The sequence below is a fragment of the Pollachius pollachius genome (assembly GCF_949987615.1).
Source record: "Pollachius pollachius genome assembly, chromosome: 14".
Taxonomy (NCBI): Eukaryota; Metazoa; Chordata; class Actinopteri; order Gadiformes; family Gadidae; genus Pollachius; species Pollachius pollachius.
The window spans coordinates 9,695,920-9,717,366 of record NC_136947.1 but is presented as its reverse complement, the minus strand read 5'-3'; the positions used below and the strand labels follow the sequence as shown (position 1 = coordinate 9,717,366).

Below are 21,447 nucleotides of genomic sequence, written 5' to 3'. Positions count from 1 at the left end.
TATTGTGCGTTGTACATTATAATAAGGCATGCTGGACTCCCTGATACTGCAGGTAGCCTTAACCCAATGTTGAATACGAAATGCAATCATGAATTTCATCATTGTTATTATTATAACCATGATTATACACTCCCACAAAGAGATCAAAAGGGACTTATTGCAATCAGCAGATCAAGAAATAATGACTCAGGCTTCATCTGAGGATTCAGAACACAGACGCAGGCCAGCTGGAGAGAGATCCATCAGGGATCATAAACACCAGGGTAGTTTAGTCTGGTCCCCATAACACGCCCTCCAGAGAGGGTGTGTGTGTATTCTCGTCACCATGAAACAGAATCAAGAGGCTTTTGTGTATAGTCTAGTCCTCGTAACATAAAGTCAACAGAGTTTGTATGCCCTGAATGGACCCCAGAAGGCAACAACTCTGAGAGAGAGAGTGTGTGTGTGAAGCTAGTAAGGTCCTAATAACATATCGTTAGCCTCATAGCATAATTGCCTGAGTCAAATATTAAAGTTCATCTTGTATTTAGCGTAAAAATGCAGAAGACCAGATGACTTAGGCAGAGAGTGATTTTGGAACAGAAAAGGCACTCTGGTTGGCTGAGGATAAAGCCAATGAGGCACAGTGAATCAGCAGCATTAGGAGAGTTAGGTTAGCCAAAATATGACTTGTAATTATGCTATGAGGTTAACAACATCAACCACAGTTACATGAGTTTGTCTTGAATGGACCATGTAAGACACTCATACAGAGTGTGTGCTTGTGTGTATCTCGTTAGGTCCCCATAACACATCCTCCACAGCTACACAAGCTTGTCTTGTTTGGAACATGTAAGACACCCATACATAGTGTGTTAACCTAGGGGGTCCCCGTGGACATTACCCAGCCTGTATATCACCGGTCCCTGTCTGAAGTCTGGAGTGTGTATGGCCGGTCTGGAACCCATAACATAGCGGCGGGGGGAGGATGGATATTATACTCCTCGGTGGTCCGGCTCATTCCACGGCTGCCTGACCTACTTTCTCCTCTCCTGTGCCACGCAACTGTTGATATGTCTGCAAGTGTGTGCACTTTCTTCCATGTGTGTGTGCTTCTGTGTGTGAGAGAGAGAGAGACGTGTGAGTGTGAGAGAGAGAGGCAGACGTGTGTGAGAGAGATACAGAAGTGTGTGTGCGTGAGAGAGAGACAGAAGTGTGTGTGTGTGTGTGTGTGTGCGCGCGCGCGAGCGCGAGCGCGAGAGAGAGAGAGAGAGAGAGAGAGAGAGAGAGAGAGAGAGAGAGAGAGAAGGAGACTTCCTAACTACTTAGGAGACTGTTGACGCTCTCACTGTACGTCCAAGTGTGTGTTTGTGTGTTCACACAATTACAACTGAGAGTGGCTGTGAAGAAGTGTGTGTGTGCGTGTCTGGGTCTGGAGCTGTTCATTATGGGGTGGCAGCTGGGGACCACGTTGCCATGGCCGCATCCAGCTGTTGCGTGTGTTGGCAGGGCTGGCGTCAGGGGAGAACGGACTGACTGTAAACACTGGAGGCTTCCCTCCTATACTCCTCCTATACTCCTCTTGTACTCCTCCTGTACTCCTCCTGTACTGTATGTACCTCTCATCCTCCTCTATGTCCTTCTCCCTCTCCTCCCCTACACCTCCTCCTACTCCTCCTCTATCTCCATGTCCTTCTCCCTCTCCTCCCCTACACCTCCTCCTACTCTATATCCTCCTCCTGAGCTGAACCCCTCTACAGTACTCTCCACCTGAGCGTCCCAGTGAGGAGATGGACCCCCCAGCCCCAGGTCTTTGGGGGTGTCCCCCGTGCAGCCAGAGGAGGGTATAATCAGCCCAGGTTCGTGCGAGGCTCCTCTCTGAGCCCTGGGTCACCCCACGGCTCTTCCTCTGCAGCGGAGAGGAGGAGACAGGCCTTTGATGCCCGGCCGGCCACGCCAGGCCCAGCAGATAAGGCTGTTTACTCCCGCAGCGGATGTTTGGAGGCTGGGGTTCACTGTGGCAACGGGGTGGAGCCCGGGGCGGAACCCAACGGCGGGCCTGCTGCTGGCTGTGGATGAGACGTGTCGAGTCACTTAAGGACCCCGACCGCAGGCTAATGAACGCGGTGGTTAGCGGAGGAGAGGGTTCGGAGGGGAGAGACGCTGAGGAAATTAGAGCTGAATTAGTCTGCGGTCGTTAGGATCTGGGTTGAACTCACTCACGGTTCATCGCTGGGTTTCACGTGCGCTTCCTTAATCTAATGGCACACTGGGACTTCAAACCTTCACTCGTGTCAACAATGCCCTGCTCATGGGCAATGCAGTAGGCAAGGCTCATCTCAACACAAGAGATCAAAAGGTATGATTTGTAAAATGGATGATTAGGAGGAATTTAACTTGCACACTCGACGTGCCAGTTTTTAGTGCCATGCCCTAACCATTGGGCAACACAGGGAATATAACATCTAACCCTGGCTGTGGTGTACAATACCCCCACAGATGATTGTCACGACAGAGGCCTTCATCCTAAGCATTAACGTTGTTTGATAGACATGGACACCATGTGAGGCGGATGGTATGCAACTAAAATAGATTCAATGGGAAAAACTGTGGAATTACTTTGGAGTTTGGGAAAGGCGGGGGGCGGAACTCTTAATGTGAAGGATTCGCACTACCAGATTAATGGTTCTAGGATTAGAGAATGTGAAGGACATGGGATAGTCAGTGCCTGGCTTTGAGAGACGCTTTTATCTTGGATGTGTTCATGGTGTGTGTAATTGTGTTTGTCTGCATGTTGTGTGTGTGTGTGTGCATGGTGTGTGTGTGTGTGTATCGTTTGTGTGTCCATGGTGTGTGTATGGGTGTGTGTTTGCATGGTTTGTGTGTGAATGGTGTGCGTATGTGTGTGTGTGTATGTGTGTGTGTGTGTGTGTGTGTGTGTGTGTGTGTGTGTGTGTGTGTGTGTGTGTGTGTGTGTGTGTGTGTGTGTGTGTGATCACAAAGATTGTGAACACAGACAGCAGGATCATGACTAGAGAGCTGGGAGACGCTATCTGGCGATGTCACCAAGTCATCTATCAGAGCAGGACCACCCCCTGGCCACCCCCCTCTGGCCCTGGCCCCGCCCTTCTAGCCAGTTGCACCCATGCTTTAGATTCCTTCCCACGTTTTCATCAGCCCAGAGATTCAAACTATTCGGTCGATCAGCTCAGTGGTTTCCAAACTGCGGGCCGCGACCCGTTAGTGGGCTGTGGGCCGGCCACAATTAAGGTTGTTATGAAAGTCTGCCTCCGTGCCATGATCATCAGGCAGATGAGGATGAAGAGGGGACACTGTACTGAAGAACAATATGGAGGAACTTCAGTTCTGTCCCCTTTATTGAAACACTACCGACAGATAACCTTCAGAAACTCTGATTTGCTTTTAAGCTGCTCGCACACCGCCGCGCGGCAACCGCCCTAATAACCGCATCGCTGCCGGAGGGTTCAGCGCGGCGGTGTGAAAGGGCCAGGCGTTTTCAAAAGCGGCTGCTGCTGCTGCTGCCGATGCTGGGTGGCCGCCGCCGAAGGTTTTAACACGGGGAAAGCTGAACGGTAAATCTGTGCGGGTTCACGTGGGCGGCAACCACTTCCTGGTCCAACAGCCGCTTTTGTAACCGCCTCCCCTCTGCCGCCCTTCCCTCATTGAAATGAATGGAGGTGGGCGAGTTGCCGCGCGGCGGTGTGAAACCAGCTTTACTCTTTAGATACAAGTTATTCAGGAGCAGGTAGGGGTCTGAAGTCATCTTGCTCTAAGAAGCCTACAGGCTAGACTGCGGACAGTGGGGATCGAACACACAACCTTTGGCTGGGAACCGACACACAGCCCCTAGGCAACCCTGCCCACAAACAAGACGCTTCTCCTCGTTGATCTACCCGGTTTGACCTGAACTTTCTCACTTACTGATCAAGAAAGATGGTTTCAAGATTCTACATTTTCGGTTCTGAGACACGACTGGCTGCCTCCCAGTTTCATTCTGTATCTTTGAGGAGTAACAGTTGGTGGTTTTGACTACTCCTAGGTTGGGTGTTTGTCGGTTGGCAAGTAGGGGTGGGGTGGCGGGGCTGTAACGTGCTCACGTGAGCTATGTTGATGTCTGCAGGCGTCCCTGTGTGCCAGGTGTGTGTGCGTGCCAAGTGTGTGTGAGTGTCAGGTGAGTGTGCGTGTCAGGTATGTGTGCAAGTCAGGTGTGTGTGCGTGTCAGGCGTAGGGATGTTAACTGATGACCGTTTGACCAATGGTTGACCGTATCAACGCTAACCGATCAATCTTGTCGCTTGTCGGTTAAAACAATTTTCAGCGTGGACTGTGGAGTGTGTGTTGGTTTCACTTCACACAAAAAGATGATCAGATGAGGTGACTTATTGGAAGTTGGACGGACAGCGCGTCTCTAGCCCACTGTTTAATTTCTCCTCAAGTCTTAATTATTCCCGCATGCGAGCGGTGGAGAATGATCTCTAAATTATTATGGACAGTAGACTAAATGCTATAAGACTACAGCCATCTCATTCCAAGATCGTTTTGTGCGAAGTGAAAAAAATTATCCCTCACACTCAATTTTTCCGTCTCCTCCAAACTAAACAAGCGGCGTCTCTTCGGAGCTGTCCTTTTCTTAAATGAGCCGCGGCAATGTTTCAAATGAGCTCCTAACGCTGCCCTCTTCCGATTGGCCCCGCTCTCTACACATGGTCAACTTGCAGTAAGCATGCCTCGTGTTTCAATTCAAACACAGGTCGGGCCACGGTTAGAGCCACTGCCTCTCACTCGGAGAGTGTGTGTGTGAGTCGGAGGCAGAACGGGAGAGAGATAAGCAGAGTTACGAAATAGCAGGCGGCTGGCGCAGCTCGAAATGGCTGTTATTTCAAATGGCACATTTTAATCTCTGGTTAATGAGGCTCATTAATCGTTTAACCGGTTAATGAGGCTCGGTGGTCGGTCAAGAATATTTTACATTCTCGCAATCCCTAGTCAGGTGTGTGTGCGTGTCAGGTGTGTGTGCGTGTTAGGTGTGTGTGCGTGTCAGGTGTGTCTACGTGTCAGGTGTGTCTGCGTGTCAGGTGTGTCCGTGTCAGGTGTCTGTGAGACCTTGGACCAAAACACTCGACCAGCTCTATAAATATTAGCCTTTGTTTCAGAGCATTGCTGTTGTTACAGGCCATGTGACCGTCTCCGCTACCTGCCGGCCTTATCGGCCCACCTTCTCCCTCGGCCAAGGGCGGGAGTAACCACGGCAACGCCCCCCCCCCCCCCCCCCCCCCCCCCCCGGCCTCAAGACAGAGGCTGCTGCAAATCCAAACATGCCTTGAAAAACATGAATCGTAGAGGGATTAGGAGTCGGAGTGAAACCAATCCCTGTGTTTGATACCAGCTCCCTCGTTCTCCATCTGGGATCAAATAAAAAACATCTTGTACGAAACAACAAGGCGTCGAGCTCGGGCCAGTCCGCTGGATTTGTTTGACAGAGACGCTAACAGGAAATGAACACCATCGCTCCAGGGTTTTAATTGGCCGTTTCACCAGCCGAGAGCCGCCACTCACCAGGTGAGGGGGGGATAAGTGTCAGTAGAGAATTCCGGAACATATCCCAGTTTGATGGGATTTGAAGTATAGCCGTTATTAATTCCTGCAGAGCTGGAAACGGCTCCACACATCCTTGATCTGATGCTATGGTGGGTCTGACAGCCTGCAGTGAGACACCTCTAAGCCAGGTAGATGGACATGATTCGGGATTGTCTTAATGGGACGCCCCCGGTGGATGTGGTCTGACACCACAGGGCACACAGGTCAAGGGGAGAGGGGTTTAGAACTGACACATTTAACCAGCGGACAGGGTTTTCCCTCAGAACTAGCACTTGTAGCCTAGCGTTACATAGATATAGTAAGGATTTGATCGGAGCCTGAGAAAGTGCCAGTGCATGCTAGTCATCTTTGGGTTCACTTCTTGCAGGGTTTATATGACGGGTAGGAAGACATTATGGAATCAAATGTTGAGTGGGACAATGTGGAGAGAAGTTACGCATCCAACTTTTCAAACAAGGTTATGTTTAGTCGGATGTGAAAGAATACAAATACTGAAAGATCTGAAATGAGTGAAATGCGGTGGGTGACCTCGCTGAGTGTATTCACTGACTCCACCGTAATTAAAACTCCTCCTGTGAGGCCGGCTGTGAAACGCTAGCCTGCATGGGGCGTGGGGGAGCTGCAGACCCCGGGGAACCCAGGGAGGGGTCAAAGGTGAACCAGGCCTAGAGCCCAGCGGAATGTTCAGCGCCGTCACAGGAAGTCCAGACAGAACACACACACAGAGAGAGAGAGAGAGAGAGAGAGAGAGAGAGAGAGAGAGAGAGAGAGAGAGAGAGAGAGAGAGAGAGAGAGAGAGAGAGAGAGATTTGAATAAGGGAAAAGGAAAACCCTTCCTGACTTCCAAGCCACTTTCAATTATGGTGTCTCCGAAATGATCAGGCCTAAATTTTATTTAATAAAGAGGGAGAGAAAGAGAGAAAGATAGGGACAAAGAGGGGTAGAGATTGGATGAACCTTCGATGGTTTCAGTTTAGCACTGAACATGAGGACCTGGGAGAGAGCAGGCTGGTTCCGATCTTCCCTACAGTCTTAACAGCTCCTTCAGACCGTCTGCTGCCTCACACGCATGACAACAGCTGCAGCAACACATACACGATCTGGGCTCCGGACACACGGTTATGATAAACCTGCTCAGAACATACTTAGAACGTGTTCTGCCTGCTTCGTTTAACATCCGTCAGTGAGGTTGACTCAGACGCTTTAACCTTAGGGGGGGGGACGGGGACAAACAGCGACACATCGCCCAAACAGACGGTAAATCAGCGTTCTCCTGTCCGACACCGCGTTTCACCTGATCCACGGAGAACTCCCAGGCCACAGATGAACGGAGGCCTCCCAGCCCAGTTTAGCCGCTGTTTCGTGTGAACCGCGGACTAGGCTACACACAGCCGCGCACAATTAAGGGAATGCCAACTGGTCAAGCTAACAGGTCACCATGGTTCCTGTGATCTGTGAGCAGATCTGTGAGCTTGATGCTAACATTTGGCGCTAACCCCCGCACGTTAGCATAAAGCATCACTATCTGTGAAGTCAACGATGCTGTGGATACCAGTTGGGCTAGTACAGCCATAGAATGCAGTGACCTTGTGTTAGAAACATGGAAGGAACACACACTCTGGGAAACGGTGAAAACAGAGGCTAGCTCGAGAATGGGGCGGGTCCTCTGCTGCTCACTACTGAAACCGCTGGTTCTAATTGGCTCCAACGGATGCCAGGTGATGTCACTCGGCAGAGCGGGGCGGTAAACAGTTAAAGTCGACTCTGTGGTCTGAGAGAGAGCGGCCGGCCCTGCCTGCAGTTGGAGGAACGGAAGTACGCAGGCCGCTCTGCGACTCCCTGCCCTATTTACAGTGAACCCAGAGCGGTGAAACCGGTTCTCTTGATCTGGCTCGGGTCCAGAATGTCTGCCTCTTCGGAGTGGTTGTTATTACAGGAGTGGTATGAGAACTCCTCTCCGAGCCAACATGGTCGATCCCAGCAGCTCTTTGATTTAGTTTTCTTTAGACTTCCAACAGAAAGAGTGTGAAATACGATCGCCACTCTGGGATATTGAAAACTTTAATAGCGCACCTAATCTCTGACTTCCTGTTTGGATAAAACGATCTGGCTCTGCGTTCTGTTGGTTTAATGTAGGAACTGTTTGCTGCTGGGGGTCACACACACATGCACACGCACACTCACACACACACACACACACACACACGCACACACACACACACACACACACACACACACGGGGGAAGTCGTAAGGGTTATCTATGATTATAGTTAATTATAGAGGATGAACAGGGTGGTTACAAGGCTACAAAACAAAGAAAATTGTGGAAACAACATTATTGAAGAAGTGAAGGGCAATATCTTCCATCTTGAATCCTTCCTAAACTCCAAACTCCATCTGACTAAACTCCATCCAAACTCCATCTAAACTCCATCTGACTAAACTCCATCTAAACTCCATCTGACTAAACTCCATCCAAACACCATCTTAACTCCATCTGACTAAACTCCATCCAAACTCCATCTGACTAAACTCCATCCAAACTCCATCTGACTAAACTCCATCCAAACTCCATCTGACTAAACTCCATCCAAACTCCATCTGACTAAACTCTACTAGCGTGTGCGCTCTACCAGCCCTGCGTCGTGGTGGTGTCTGTATCCTCACTTTCTCTCTGCGTTCTGCTCAGAGGACCGACAGAAGAGCAGCCCCTCCACCACCAACCCACACACTCTTTAAATTCCTTCTGGAGCTTTTCCTCTCCGTCGCACAGGAGTCGAGTTTCAGCCCCCGAAACGTGACCGGGTGGGGGGGGGGGGGGGGGGGGGGGGGGGGGGCCACACTGGAGAGCTGGCCCTGCTCTGAGATGATCCCTCAAAGCCTGCAGTACAGAAGCGCGGATGGTTGGCTGGGGGGAGCTTGGATTGACTTCTGACTAGGGCTGCCGGATATTGGCGTGAAATCACTGTCACTGCTTCAGAACGGGAAGAGTGTGACCAACAATCAGCAATGAACCCGACAACATAAAGACAGAGTTGTCCGTCTGTCGCTTCGACGTATGGAAGGTCTCTTTTTGAAGGTGTTCATAACCTACGGCGACGTAGGAACAAACAGAGGCCTATCATCTCGTCTGTAGGCCCACCTTCTATAGTGTCTCTGGAGGCCTCTTGTCCGCTATGGTCTAGGGATGTCCATGGGTTTGATGAGGAAGCCAGACGCTGGGAGAGGGACATCTCTCAGGAAAAATGTGCAACGGTGGAGAGTTATGGAGCGCATAGAATCAGGACTGCACAATATGTAAGATCTGGACGTGTGGTGGTTTTAGGGGCCGTCCAGGAGGCCTGGAGGTAGGTGATGGTGTAGAAGGACCTTGTTTTAGATCCGAACTAAACCGTGATGATCCAGACCAGGTGTGGGTCTGCTCAGACTGGATCAGCTGGGATTTGATATCCTCTTGTCTTGATCAAGCCTTGATCAAGCCCTAATGACCTGTCCTGTTAAGCTCAACTGGCAGAGAAGGGCATCTGATCTGCCGGGGATCCCACTGGGGAAACCAATGCAAAGACTCTTACAATACAAAGAGAAAGAAAGCATCCCTGTATGGCATATAAACGATGCTTAACCGTGTAAAATCTACCTTTTTAATCTCATGTGCAAAAGAATAAATAGTCATGTTATACAAAGGGAATTGTGGTAATATTTGATTTAAGTAAATATTCTGAGGCCCTCATCTCAAACAGGAAGTGGGTTCCTCTCTCAGACCCATCACCTACACTACAGTCCACCGAAGCCCTGCAGTGGGTCCGTCTGAGGGGGCGTCACCTCACAGGGCACAACCTGGCCTCGTGCCATGCCCCCAGGTTCAAATTCAAACACGCCTCGGCCAATCGCAGCTCCGGCTCCATTGAGTCAACAGAGCCCAGTGTGCTCAGAGGAAACACAGCGGGCCGAGACCAGCGAAGGCGAGAGGCTGCATGGCCAGTGCATGTTGTGTATGTACACATCCTACGCACAGCCATGCCCAGCTGTCAATACCTCCACCAGTGCCTGTGCGGTCTGGGACGCCCCACCCCCATGACCTCTGAACCAATCACACAGAACGACCTGTACTCGAGGTCAAGGCTAACCGATCCTTACAGACTGTTCAAATATTGTTAAGTTAAGGAGATGATGGAATAAGTGAGTTGTTTAAAGTTAGTGTTGTGTACACTGGGTAGGCTTTCTCAGGATCTTATGCTGTTTTGCCTGCAGTAAACTACTAGTGAACTACAGTGAACTAGTAGTGCACTATAGTCCACTACAGGGAACTACAGTGATCTACAGTGAACTACAAGTGCACTGTGCACTGGGTAGGCTTGCTCAGGACCTGATGCTGTTTTGCCAGCAGTGCAGTGCTAGTAACACCCTTTACTATCTCTGACGGAACTCTCTGGATAGGACCTTCCATATCCGTATCCCCTCACGTTCTTGCTAGCCAGACAACTCTCCTTTTAATGGGCTGAAGCAGGGGCGTAGGAATGAGTTTAACATTGTGGGGGACACATATCGGAAACCTGAAAGATCCGGTATAATTTTTAGGTGTGACAAATGCGCCTGTCTCCGATATTGGAGGGGACACCTCCCCTCCGTCCCCCCCGGTTCCTACGCCCTTGGGCTGAAGGCTCTGACAACCTGAATGCAAGGCGCGTCTATTCTGGGTGATAGGAGTGAGTCTGCTTCAGACTGTTTGGGCTGGCTAGCTTCCTGAGCTAATTATAGAGGACCGATACAGAAGAGCCACGGTTTTCAGAAGCCTCTACCATCTCCAACACATTCAAACAAAACACATTCGTCTTACACTTCAAAAACGTACACCACCCACAACAAACTCTATCCTTCTGTGTTTGTTCTGCTGGAAGTATAGGGCTGTGGTCGCTAGCCCAACGGACTGCTGAGACGCTGCAACAGAAGTTTACGTTATGAAAAGGACAAACATAGGCAAACGGAAAGTGGATCAAACTGAATCCAAATCAAGTCCACCAGGCCAGTGCAGAGCTGGAGTCGTGCAGCGATGTAGTCTGTGTACCACACACACCGCAGTTTAATCACCCTCATTACCCGTCTCCATCTCAACAACACAGTCTCTCCTACTGCCTGAGAACAAGACCCAGTGGTTGTGTACTGTTCTCTAAAACACTTCCAACTGTGAATGTCAATCTCTGCCGAGGTTATAAACATATAGGAACCACAGACACACACACAGAGAGAGAGAGAGAGAGAGAGAGAGAGAGAGAGAGAGAGAGAGAGAGAGAGAGAGAGAGAGAGAGAGAGAGAGAGAGAGAGAGAGAGCGTTCTCCCATACGTACAGCCAGCCTGCCAGAGTCTCTCTGACTGCCCAGTCAACAAGTCCTTTCTCCTTGAAGACTGGTGGCTTTGTCTCAGCGCTGATCAGCTGGCAGATATAAAGAGGCACGGCAAGCTGGGACGGCGTCCCAGGCCTCGGTGAACTATTGCCTGGTTCTGGCGGGGCTGGAACCCCGTCAGAGGTAGATCCAAATCTAGAGCCCACGTGGTGGTGCTCATGAGAACCAGGAACACGACTGGCTTACTAAAGCCTTCAGGGTCTTGTTGTGCTTTTGAATTAAGAGATGTTTTGTGGCCTTGCAATGGGGGGGGGGGCTAAAGATGTATAAGGCCAGTCACACAGAAGGTGTGACCTGGAACACATTGGACGTTAAAGTTGCTGTTGACAGATGTGTGTTTCCTGTACTTTACGAGAGGCTGGAGAGAGGAAACGCTTTCTCTCTTCACCTTTACTGTGTGACCGTCCACCCCTCCTCCTAACCATCAGGTGAGTGACGAGGCAGGTGTGAGTCACGTGTCAACACTCCTACCTGAGCTCCTGGCCACGCCACTCTTTCAAACATGAGGGGGCGTGGTTTACCGTGTGACAGGCCTTTTTTTAAAAAACTCATCCACCTCACCATCAGACTAAATTACCGGATTACACGTAACGTGTTTTGGAATGAATCCCATCACGTGGGTACACATACAGCCATCGAGACACACCACGCCGCTCTCATTGACAGAAAGACTCAGAGATAGAGATGAGGTTTGACCTGGAGTTCAGCCAACCACTGAGAACGAGGCATAATGTATCCGAGCATCGCAGTGTGTTTAGGGTTGTTTGACCTGCATTAGGCCTGAGTCTAAACACAGGCCTGCACGTGTCGTTAAAACACAATCCATCACCACACGTCAGCCCATCCGTGGAGTCAGTAGTGGAGCATGAGGAGAAGTTGTCAGTAATTATTCAAACACTACGCCTGATAAACAAGTTCAACTAGACCCGTCACCCAGCCTAGCGGCTACAGGTAGTAAATCTGCAGCCGAATTTTAACGAGTATGCAAACACTCAACAAGTGGCCAGTCAGCCCCCAGCTGTGGTGACGGGGTGAATCCGCGCATCTATTAATAGTTCACCAGACCCTCGGCGGCAGGAAACGCAGAAAGAGGTACGGAAATACCAGTGGTCCACTGGGAATAGACCGATCCAAACCCGATCGTAAATCAATAGTTACACGCAAACGTTTTACAGAAGTGCGGCGTCAATGGACACACACACACACACACACACACACACACACACTCTCACACACACACACACACACACACACACACACACACACACACACACACACACACACACACACACACACACACACACACACACACACACACACACACACACACACAAGTTGCTGAAGTGAGAGCGTCCTGCAGCAGGTTAACAAAGACTTTACCAACAGTATGTCGTGCAAACCACCACATCCAAGACCAAATCACTAAAACATATGGCTGGACCGTTAATGGAAATAAGTCTAAATCAACTGTAGCCAAGTGTGTGTAGAGTTGGTTCACGTTTAAAGGTAGACTCCGTTCAGCCTTCTCAGTGAGCATGGATAGGTTACGCGTGACTTGACAGCAAACTTTTCATAATCCACTTACCTCCGTGAAGAAATTATCCATTGCACCCTTTTCTTTGGTTTAATCCCTCGGGATTACTGTATGGAAACTGTGCATCCGATCCGTCCAGCGCGTCTGTTTTGCATGCAGACAATGCGTTAAATCCCGGGTCTACTCCATGTCTCCTCAGGACGGAGATGTAAGAACAGACAGTAGGAAACAGTCTCCAAAACTGCCTTTGTTTCAGCGGCTACTGATCCACAAGAAGCAACCATATGTCCATCATGAACGTGTTCCTCTCCCCATACACACACACACACACAGACGCGTGTCCAGGAGTTGAGCGCGGCCACAAAGTTCGCCGGACGTGTTGATTCCCGTGCGCCACCGCGCTTTGTCCGCCGGTCCGGTGGAGTGTAGCGAGCCCAGCGTGCAGCGAGCGGCGGAGTGGAGCAGCGCCAGGTCCGAGGAGCGAGCGGTCTGTAGCCCCGCCCCTCGGGGGGAGGGGGAGGAGCACCAGGTCCGAGGAGCGAGCGGTCCGTAGCTCCGCCCCTCTGGGGGGGGGGGGGGGGGGGTTGTTTGGAGTTAGTTTGCACACAGGCTCCACGGAAATGATTGATCTTTTCTGTTTATTTTATGTTTAAGCAATGTGCGGGATGTCAACAGGTTGAATTACATAACACTCTAACTAATGAGGTGTTTGATTATTATAACATTAAATATTCACAGTAGGAGTACTTGGATGAACTTTGTCAGCGAGATATTAGTTTTCAAGACAACTCCTAACTTTACCTCCTTGTCTTAAGAGGCCCACAATAAACCCTCAGACATGCAGACGGCATGGGTTTAGCTTACCTCTACTAGGCCTGTTTATTCTCTATGTTACTAACTGCCTGTGAATGTGTCCACCTCTTTTAATCAATCCGTTTTTGATTTGTCTCATACGTTAAATGACGAGAGATAAGATCACATTAAGGGCTGTGTGCACTGAATTTGCTTCCTTTGTTGAAAAGGTGTCATCCCACAGACAATACATGACGGAACACACAGTGTCTCACCTCTCAACAGTGTGCTTAAAGCTAATTAACATTGAACAGGCTACTGTAGGCCGGTAAGGGAGGTTCTGGACCCAGGGAGTTTATTTGGCTCACAAAGGGCAGCCATTGGTGGTTGTTTACATAACCTTAGGAGCTTCAAGTAGGTCTCTAGTAGGCCTAATGTAGGCCTTATGTAGGCCTAATGTAGGCCTAATGTAGATCTGCATGTGGGCCATCAACTGGAGGAAGTCAACACAATACTAACGTTTATCTCCTATTCTAACCAATAACGTATTTTATGCAACCATTTCGGTGTGAATGCATTTTTGTGTATTCTTCATGCCTCTTGGTATTGAACATATTTAAACTAATTAAGAAATATGTAAAATAATATATATAGCCTCTATATATATTTAAACTAATTGCATTTAGGAGCTTTATTATAATTGATTCCTCCATTTTTGCCCTGCTTTTGCAGACAGCTTTTGGCGATAAGTGGCCATTTCCCCCAGAGTTTCCAACCGTCTTGCCACCGAAACACTCAGTTATTAAAGGTCCTAATACTGCAGAGGCTCAACCACATTGTTGTTGCCTCATGGGCGACACATAACGACCCATAAGAGGTGTGCTTACAGGACATCTCTGAGCAGCCGACGACCACCAATCAGACGCCGGTGTTTCAACGACCACTCGCTGAAGGTCAAGTATTTGAACATTGCTGGATTGACCTCCGACCCCTCCCTCTCAGCCCCGGACAGAGGTTAAGTAGCACACCTCCCCTGTGGGGGGGGGGGCGTGCAGGGCGAGAGGGGAGAGAGAGAGAGAGATTATTGGCGAGCTAGGAGAGAGGTATGTGTGAGCTCCTCCCATACTCTAACCTGGCTGTCATTATACCTCATTGACGGTGGTGACGTGAGTGATGAGTTGATGTGTTAACTGACCAGTTAACTAACCGGTCAAGGCGGCCACCGCCTTGACCTCGCCAAGATGGCCGCCGTCTAGGGCTATCTGTCTAAAGGGTAAGCCTTACCGCATTACCGAGCCTAACCTGGTAACCAAGCCTAACCTAGTTACTGAGCCTAAGGCCCCAGAGAGGTGGAGGAGAAAGAGAAAGTGTTTCATGTTGTATACTCTTCCTGTCTCCCGCTCTCTCTCGTCTTTACACTCAACTTCTCGTCCCCCAAACAGGAAGCGATATAAATACACTTCCTGTGTCCATTTTGAACTCTCTTGAAGATGTGGGATAAGGACTTCCTGGAGTTGAACCACAGCCAAGAGAGGACCGGTCAACAAACTGTTCCACAAGAGATTCCCCTCTCATTTATGTCCCTTTCCCTCCTTTTACTAGAAATTAATTTCAATTGAACCCTTAAGTCACATCTATTTCACCTGCCAGTAATTCATGTCTATTCCAACAGTAATTCATGTCAATTTACTAATATAATTTAAGATTTCACCTTTTTATATCAACAATCAATTTATTTATTTGCAAGGCAAAACAAATAGTGTCTGTATGTGTGTGCGTGCCTGCAAGCGTGCGTGGGTGTGTGGGTGGTTAGGACACCTCATCATCACCAACCTTTTTAGCACACTCGTTCTCTCCGTGGAGAGGCAATGAGGGAAACGATCCAATCAAAGAGCAGGGGCTGATTAGGGGGGCATGTTGGTTCAAGCCAGGACAGCAGGGCTATCTCCCCTACTTCATGGGATCTCCAGCGACCACAGCGGCTCTGGACCTCACATCTGAAAGAAGGTGCTCTCGGACAGGAGAGGGTCCCTCGGTGTCCGTCTGCATCCCGGGGCAGTGGTGGATTTTACCCAGACCGGAGGGAGGAGCGCCCTCTACTGGCCCCCTGTGTCTCCTGCGCAGTTGTCTGACCCTCTGCTTTACCTCGTTTTTGTCTCGTTGCTACTACTAAGGGCTGTGTGTCTGTTACAGAAGATCATTTGATATTCGCTGGTGATACATGTCAATTTCCCCTCCAGAAAACACTCTTGACCAGATGTCTGTGTCTAGCAGCTTAGGGCTGGATGATCCTGGCTATTCTTAACCACTCCTTCAGCTGCACTGCACAGTGTACGCTTTGTTGATGCACTACACACTGTGTCGATACAGTACACACTCTATTGATTCACTGCACACTGTGTTGATGGAATACACACTGTATCAATACAGTGCACACTGTATTGAATGGTGCTTGCAGTGCTTGTACTCTAGACAGTGGTGAAATGACCCGTCCCAGACACACTCCCCCCCCCCGCTGGCAGACGGTGAGGGGGAGGAATGGACTGGAGGAGACTCAGGTCACATTCTTCTCAAATACATCCTCCTTATTTTATCTCCATGGAAACAACCTTGGTGGTCTTAAGAGGAGCACAGGGCTGAGGAGGGTGGAGGAGACGGAGATAGAGAGACAAAGAGAAAGAGAGAGAGAGAGAGTGGGAGACAGATGGAGAGAGAGAGAGAGAGAGAGAGAGAGGGAGACACATACACTGATGAAGCGAGACAGAGAGAGAGAGGGAGAGAGAGACAGAGAGAGACAGAGAGAGTTTGATAATTGCTCTCAGTCTCGTTCGTCCGCCCCTCTCTATGATTAACCGTGACCACTGAGGCTCTCACATCCCACAGGATCACAGAGAAACAGAAGAACCAACACACAGTAGAGAACCAACACACAGTAGGATAGAGAACCAACACACAGGATCACAGAGAACCAGGAGAACCAACATACAGTAGAGAACCAACACACAGTAGAGAACCAACACACAGTAGGATAGAGTACCAACACACAGTAGAGAACCAACACACAGGATAACAGAGAACCAGGAGAACCAACACACAGTAGAGAACCAACACACAGTATAACAGAGAACCAGGAGAACCAGCACACAGTAGGATAGAGAACCAACACACGGTATCACAGAAAACGAGGAGAACCAACACACAGTAGAGAACCAACACACAGTAGAGAACCAAAACACACTAGGATAGTGATTAGAACCAACACACAGTAGAGAACCAACACACAGTAGAGAACCAAAACACACTAGGATAGCGATTAGAACCAACACACAGTAGAGAACCAACACACAGTAGAGAACCAACACACAGTAGAGAACCAAAACACACTAGGATAGCGATTAGAACCAACACACAGTAGAGAACCAACACACAGTAGAGAACCAAAGCACAGTAGGATAGCGATTAGAACCAACACACAGTAAAGAACCAACACAGTAGACACACAAATCGTAAACACACACATACTGCTCCACTCTCTTTCACACACACACACACACACACACACACACACACACACACACACACACACACACACACACACAAACAAATACACACAAAAAAAACATGAACACGCAGTTAAGTGCACATATCATACAGGCACACATTATTCTTATCCCCCTCTTTCTCTCCCCCCCCCCCCCCCCCCCCATTGACAATCAAAAGCCACCCCAAATATAAGACTGGCCCGGGCTGGCCACCACAGTAATAATGTCCTGCCTACGCCCCTGCACGCGCCCAACCACGCACAATCAATTTAAACCAAAAAAATAATAATGGTGTCTACAAATGAATTGCATCGTATGTTCATAAGTTTACCCAGAAAAATGTGAGCAGCTGACACTTGCCTCTATTCATTGACTACAGGATCCCAGCGCCGATGGACCGATGGAGCCACCGTGACTGTTTGTTAAGCAGCAGCGCTCTCTAGTGGTCAGCTATAGTCAGTACAGCTACCGTTCTTCTGTTGGCCTGCTAATTATTAAGGAACTCTAAAACAAAGCTCCAGGACTGGATCGAGAGAAGAAATGTAAGCCACAGACTCTGTCAAATTTGTACGAATAAGTTTGAAGTACAAAAAAGAAAAGTACAACAACAATTAAATTGGAAACCAAAATTCGGAAAAACAGGTTAATTTATAAGATAGACGATGTTTTATCCAACCAATAGTTTTCTCTATGGATTGATTAAACTCATTCATTAAATTCTCAATATTGCTTTGATTGGTTGATTTACTTAGTGGTTTATTGTCCAAGTGTATTCCTTATTTATGAACTGGATTATTGGCTTCTCTTTAAATTGATCTGTTGATTTATGTCTTGATTTATTAGATGATTGGTGTGAGCGTTTGCGCGCGTGTGTGTGTGCGTGTGTGTGTGTGTTTGTCTATGCGGATCGCAGGGGACGCGCGGAGGAGCGCGGAGGAGTGGGCGTGCTGACTGTAACTGTAACTCTTGTATTAACGAATCTAATGCGCAATGTGAGTTTTAAAATGTCTACAAAGCCGGCCGACTCATGTTTCTGATCCACTTGATGAATAAATATGAGAAGACATATTCTTTAACCTAAAAATAACAACAAAAAAACCTGTTGGTGATGTAAGCGAGGCGGAGAGCGACAACCATCACGGTGTCAAGATGAGGAGCATCAGACGAGACTGCCCATCTAGGCGAATCCATGTTTGTTACAGTCGCTGTGTGTGTGTTTGTGTGTGTGTGTGTGTTGTGTGTGTGTGTGTGTGTGCGTGTGTGTGTGAGACCGTGTGTGTGTGGCAGAAGGAGAGAGAGCGAGCGAGACCGAGAGTGAGCGAGTCGCTGGCGAGTCGTCGGCTAACGTGTGCGCGTGCATGATGTGTGCATGCACGAGACGCCGGCGAACCGCGCAGAGCGAGAGCGCTACCGTAATTTAGGCACAGAGCCACCGCGCGCACAAGCGAAGCTGCGAAACACCCTCGCGTCCTCACCGCACGGAGTTTGCTTTCCTGAAACTTCACCGCTCACGGTAAGACTCTCTTCTGAACCCACTTTCATGTCTCTTTCTGTCCCCGCGATGATCCTAAAAAGGCCGCTTTTTCTGTTCCGTCGAGAAGTGGGTTTTTTCTTCGGCTGTCCAGCATCTCTCCGTCTCGGCGCGCGGCGCGCGGAGCGAACGCCTGGCCAGCAAGGAGGAAACGCGCTCCAAGGCGAACATAGAAACACAGTTTACGGTTACCGTGAAGGAATAGCGGGTAAACCGTGATACGAAGGGTCAGAACGGTGTTAGGGCGGTGTTGGGTTGGTGTTAGGGTGCGGGCGTTTCACTCTTTCACCGATTCACCCAGACACAAAAACGGCGCGCGTGATAAAGGGGTGTGTGCTCCGCGTGCACGCTGTCTGGAGGAGACGCGGACCTGGACGTGGTCTTGGTCTCGGACCTGGTCCCTCTGAGAGAGCCGAGGCCGTGATTCACCTGTTAGTCTCACTCTCCATCTGTCTCACTCTCACATCTTTCTGTCTCAAGTCTCTTTCAGCCTGCCGTGGGGAGATGATCGCCCATGTATTTAATTCATATTTGATTGCTGATTTGTCTAATTTGTTTCATAAACGAGACCTTTGTTTTTTAATGCAATTTGTTGAAATCTCGAGCAGAACCGGAGCGAGCGTCCAGAAATACGGCGGTTCTTCCTCGCGCTTCACCTCTTTGTCTGGGTGGATGTGTGATGCGTTGGTGCATGTAACCGGGTACACGCGTGCACACACACACACACACACAAAGCGGCACTGACACGCGCACGCGTGTCTGTGCCGCGTTTGTGTGTGTGTGTGTGTGTGTGTGTGTTTGTGTGTGTGTGTGTGTGTGTGTGTGTGTGTGTGTGTGTGTGTGTGTGTGTGTGTGTGTGTGTGTGTGTGTGTGTGTGTGTGTGTGTGTATTTGTAAAATAGAGTTGTGTGGCATGGCATAATGTGTTTGTGTGTGTGCGTGCGCGCCTGTGTGTGCGCGTGTGCGTCCGCGCATGTGTGGAGGAAAACGGAGGACAGCCTCATTATGTCACGAGCCCGGGTTATAACTGCTTTACATTGGTACTGTATATATTTTTAACCGCGTCTTCATACAGAGGGGGGCGGCAGACGGGTGGGCGGGGCGCTCATATAAGACTGGCCCGGGCTCGTGTTTATTCCGGTCCGTCTCGAGAGGTCTGGGGGTCTCTGGACTAGGCCCAGGTTGTTGGGGGGTCCGTCGGTGTGAACGTGGCGTCAATAACCGCGGCGGCGGAGAAAGTTCCATCAATAAGGCCTGGTCCTTTGTCTCATCCGCGCGCATGCGCACTAGCGTTTGGGTGTGGACGCCACCTTGCCCTGCCGAGCGGAGCGCGTGTCGCTCGCGCAGAATCCCGAGCAGGAGGAGGAAAGCTTTAGGATGCTCGTCCCGCTGGAGATGTTCCCGGGCTTTTTGTGTTGTTTTTAGAGCCAACTAGCGGGATAATGTCTCGATGAACCATACGGTGGGCATGTCTGTATCAGGTCGTTGGTACTCGATAATCGATTATAGCAGGTTTAAATGGTGCAGACGATGAAATATGAGTCCGTTCACCGTCGCCCGTCATCACCTGTAAGAATGAATCTACGCACACGCACACGCACTAGCACACGCACGCACACAAACACACACACACACACACACACACACACACACACACACACACACACACACACACACACACACACACCCCTCGCAGGCATAACCGTGTTTTGTTTGTCGCTGTTGGCTTTGAATAAACGACAAATAATAAAGGTTGGGTTCGATTGTGCGTCCGTTTAACTGAGTTTGTAAAAGTCGATAAGCGCGCGGTGACTCACGTGACATTAATGGCTCATAATAATGTGTGTGTGTGAGTGCGTGCGTGTGTGTGCGCGCGCACGCCCGCCCGCCTTCACGTGAGCGGTATGAATGGATCTGTTCATAGGGGCTTAGGCAACGTCGCGTGCGGTGGCTCAGCGATCAAAATAACAGAAATGATTGTGCGATTGGAAAAAAGAGAACGTGCTCTTTGTCGCGCGGGATTAGGCCGACCTCTCTACGCCGTTCACGCCTTAATTAAAACCAGAGCTCTCCACGGAACAGCCCGCGCCGCACGCGCGCGTGTTGATCGTCGAGATCGCGAGGGAGAGAGACGGGTTGTGTTTCACACGATAATGAAATTAAAGAGGATGTGAGCGTCGGGTGTCGGCAGAGACGAGGTAAATGATGCTTCAGAGGGAGAGAGAGGAGGTTTATAATGCTTCAGCGGGAGAGAGAGAGAGACAGTCGGTCGCCCTTTCTGACGCTGTCAGGGAGTAGAAACCTGTAGCTGCTATATAGCGCGCATGCGCCAACACCGTGTCCACTCTATAGACAATAGTCTGTCTTCCTGTGTGTATCTCTATCTGTCTGTCTGCCTGCCTGTCTGTGTGTCTGTCTGTTTCACTATCTGTGTGTGTGTGTGTGTGTATTTGTGTGTGACGTGCGGCCCCTAATGACAGCTATGCAGCATGTGTCCTGACAGGAAACCTTGGCTTTCACGGGTTTAAATGAATGTGTGTGATTCAGATGGCTTTGCTATTAAAGTGCGCCAGTGGCGGAACATGAAAGAGGAAGGAAGCAGTTCTTCATTTCCTGTCAGCAGGAGTAGATTTAAGTAGTCATCATGACTGAGCCTGGGTTATTTTAAGACACTTGTGGTATGAAAGGAGATCTGTCGAAAGTAACCAAGGCATAACAAAATCTAAACAGCACACTTTAAAGGACCCCTCAGGGCCCCTACTAAGGGTCTCTACTAAGGGCCCCTACTAAGGGCCTCTACTGAGTGTCTCTTCAAAGGGTCTCTACAAAGGGCTCCTACCAAGGGCCTCTACTAAAGGCCCCGACTAAGAGCCCCTACTAAGGACCTCTATTAAGGGCCCATACTAAGGGCCTCTACTAAGGGCCCCTACTAAGGACCTCTACTAAGGGCCCATACTAAGGGCCTCTACTAGGGGCCCCTACTTTACGCACGTGACGTGGATCCGCTTCGCAAGTTCTGTCACATCCGACCCGTTTGTGACATCACAA

General features: G+C 49.6%; 2 protein-coding genes across 2 annotated transcripts in view; one reads left to right on the top strand and one right to left on the bottom strand.

The window, feature by feature from the left end:
• myo10 (myosin X) overlaps window positions 1-12,988 on the bottom strand; it is an 87,955-nt gene extending 74,967 nt beyond the window's left edge. Inside the window, exon 1 of the mRNA XM_079751162.1 lies at window positions 12,587-12,988. Coding sequence (XP_079607288.1) covers window positions 12,587-12,607 — 21 coding nt within the window. The 5' untranslated portion in view covers window positions 12,608-12,988. The remainder of the gene's footprint in view (window positions 1-12,586) is intronic.
• Window positions 12,989-18,225: 5,237 nt separating this feature from the next.
• basp1 (brain abundant, membrane attached signal protein 1) overlaps window positions 18,226-21,447 on the top strand; it is a 29,022-nt gene continuing 25,800 nt past the window's right edge. Inside the window, exon 1 of the mRNA XM_079751710.1 lies at window positions 18,226-18,382. The gene's annotated coding sequence lies outside the window, so the exon portion shown is untranslated. The remainder of the gene's footprint in view (window positions 18,383-21,447) is intronic.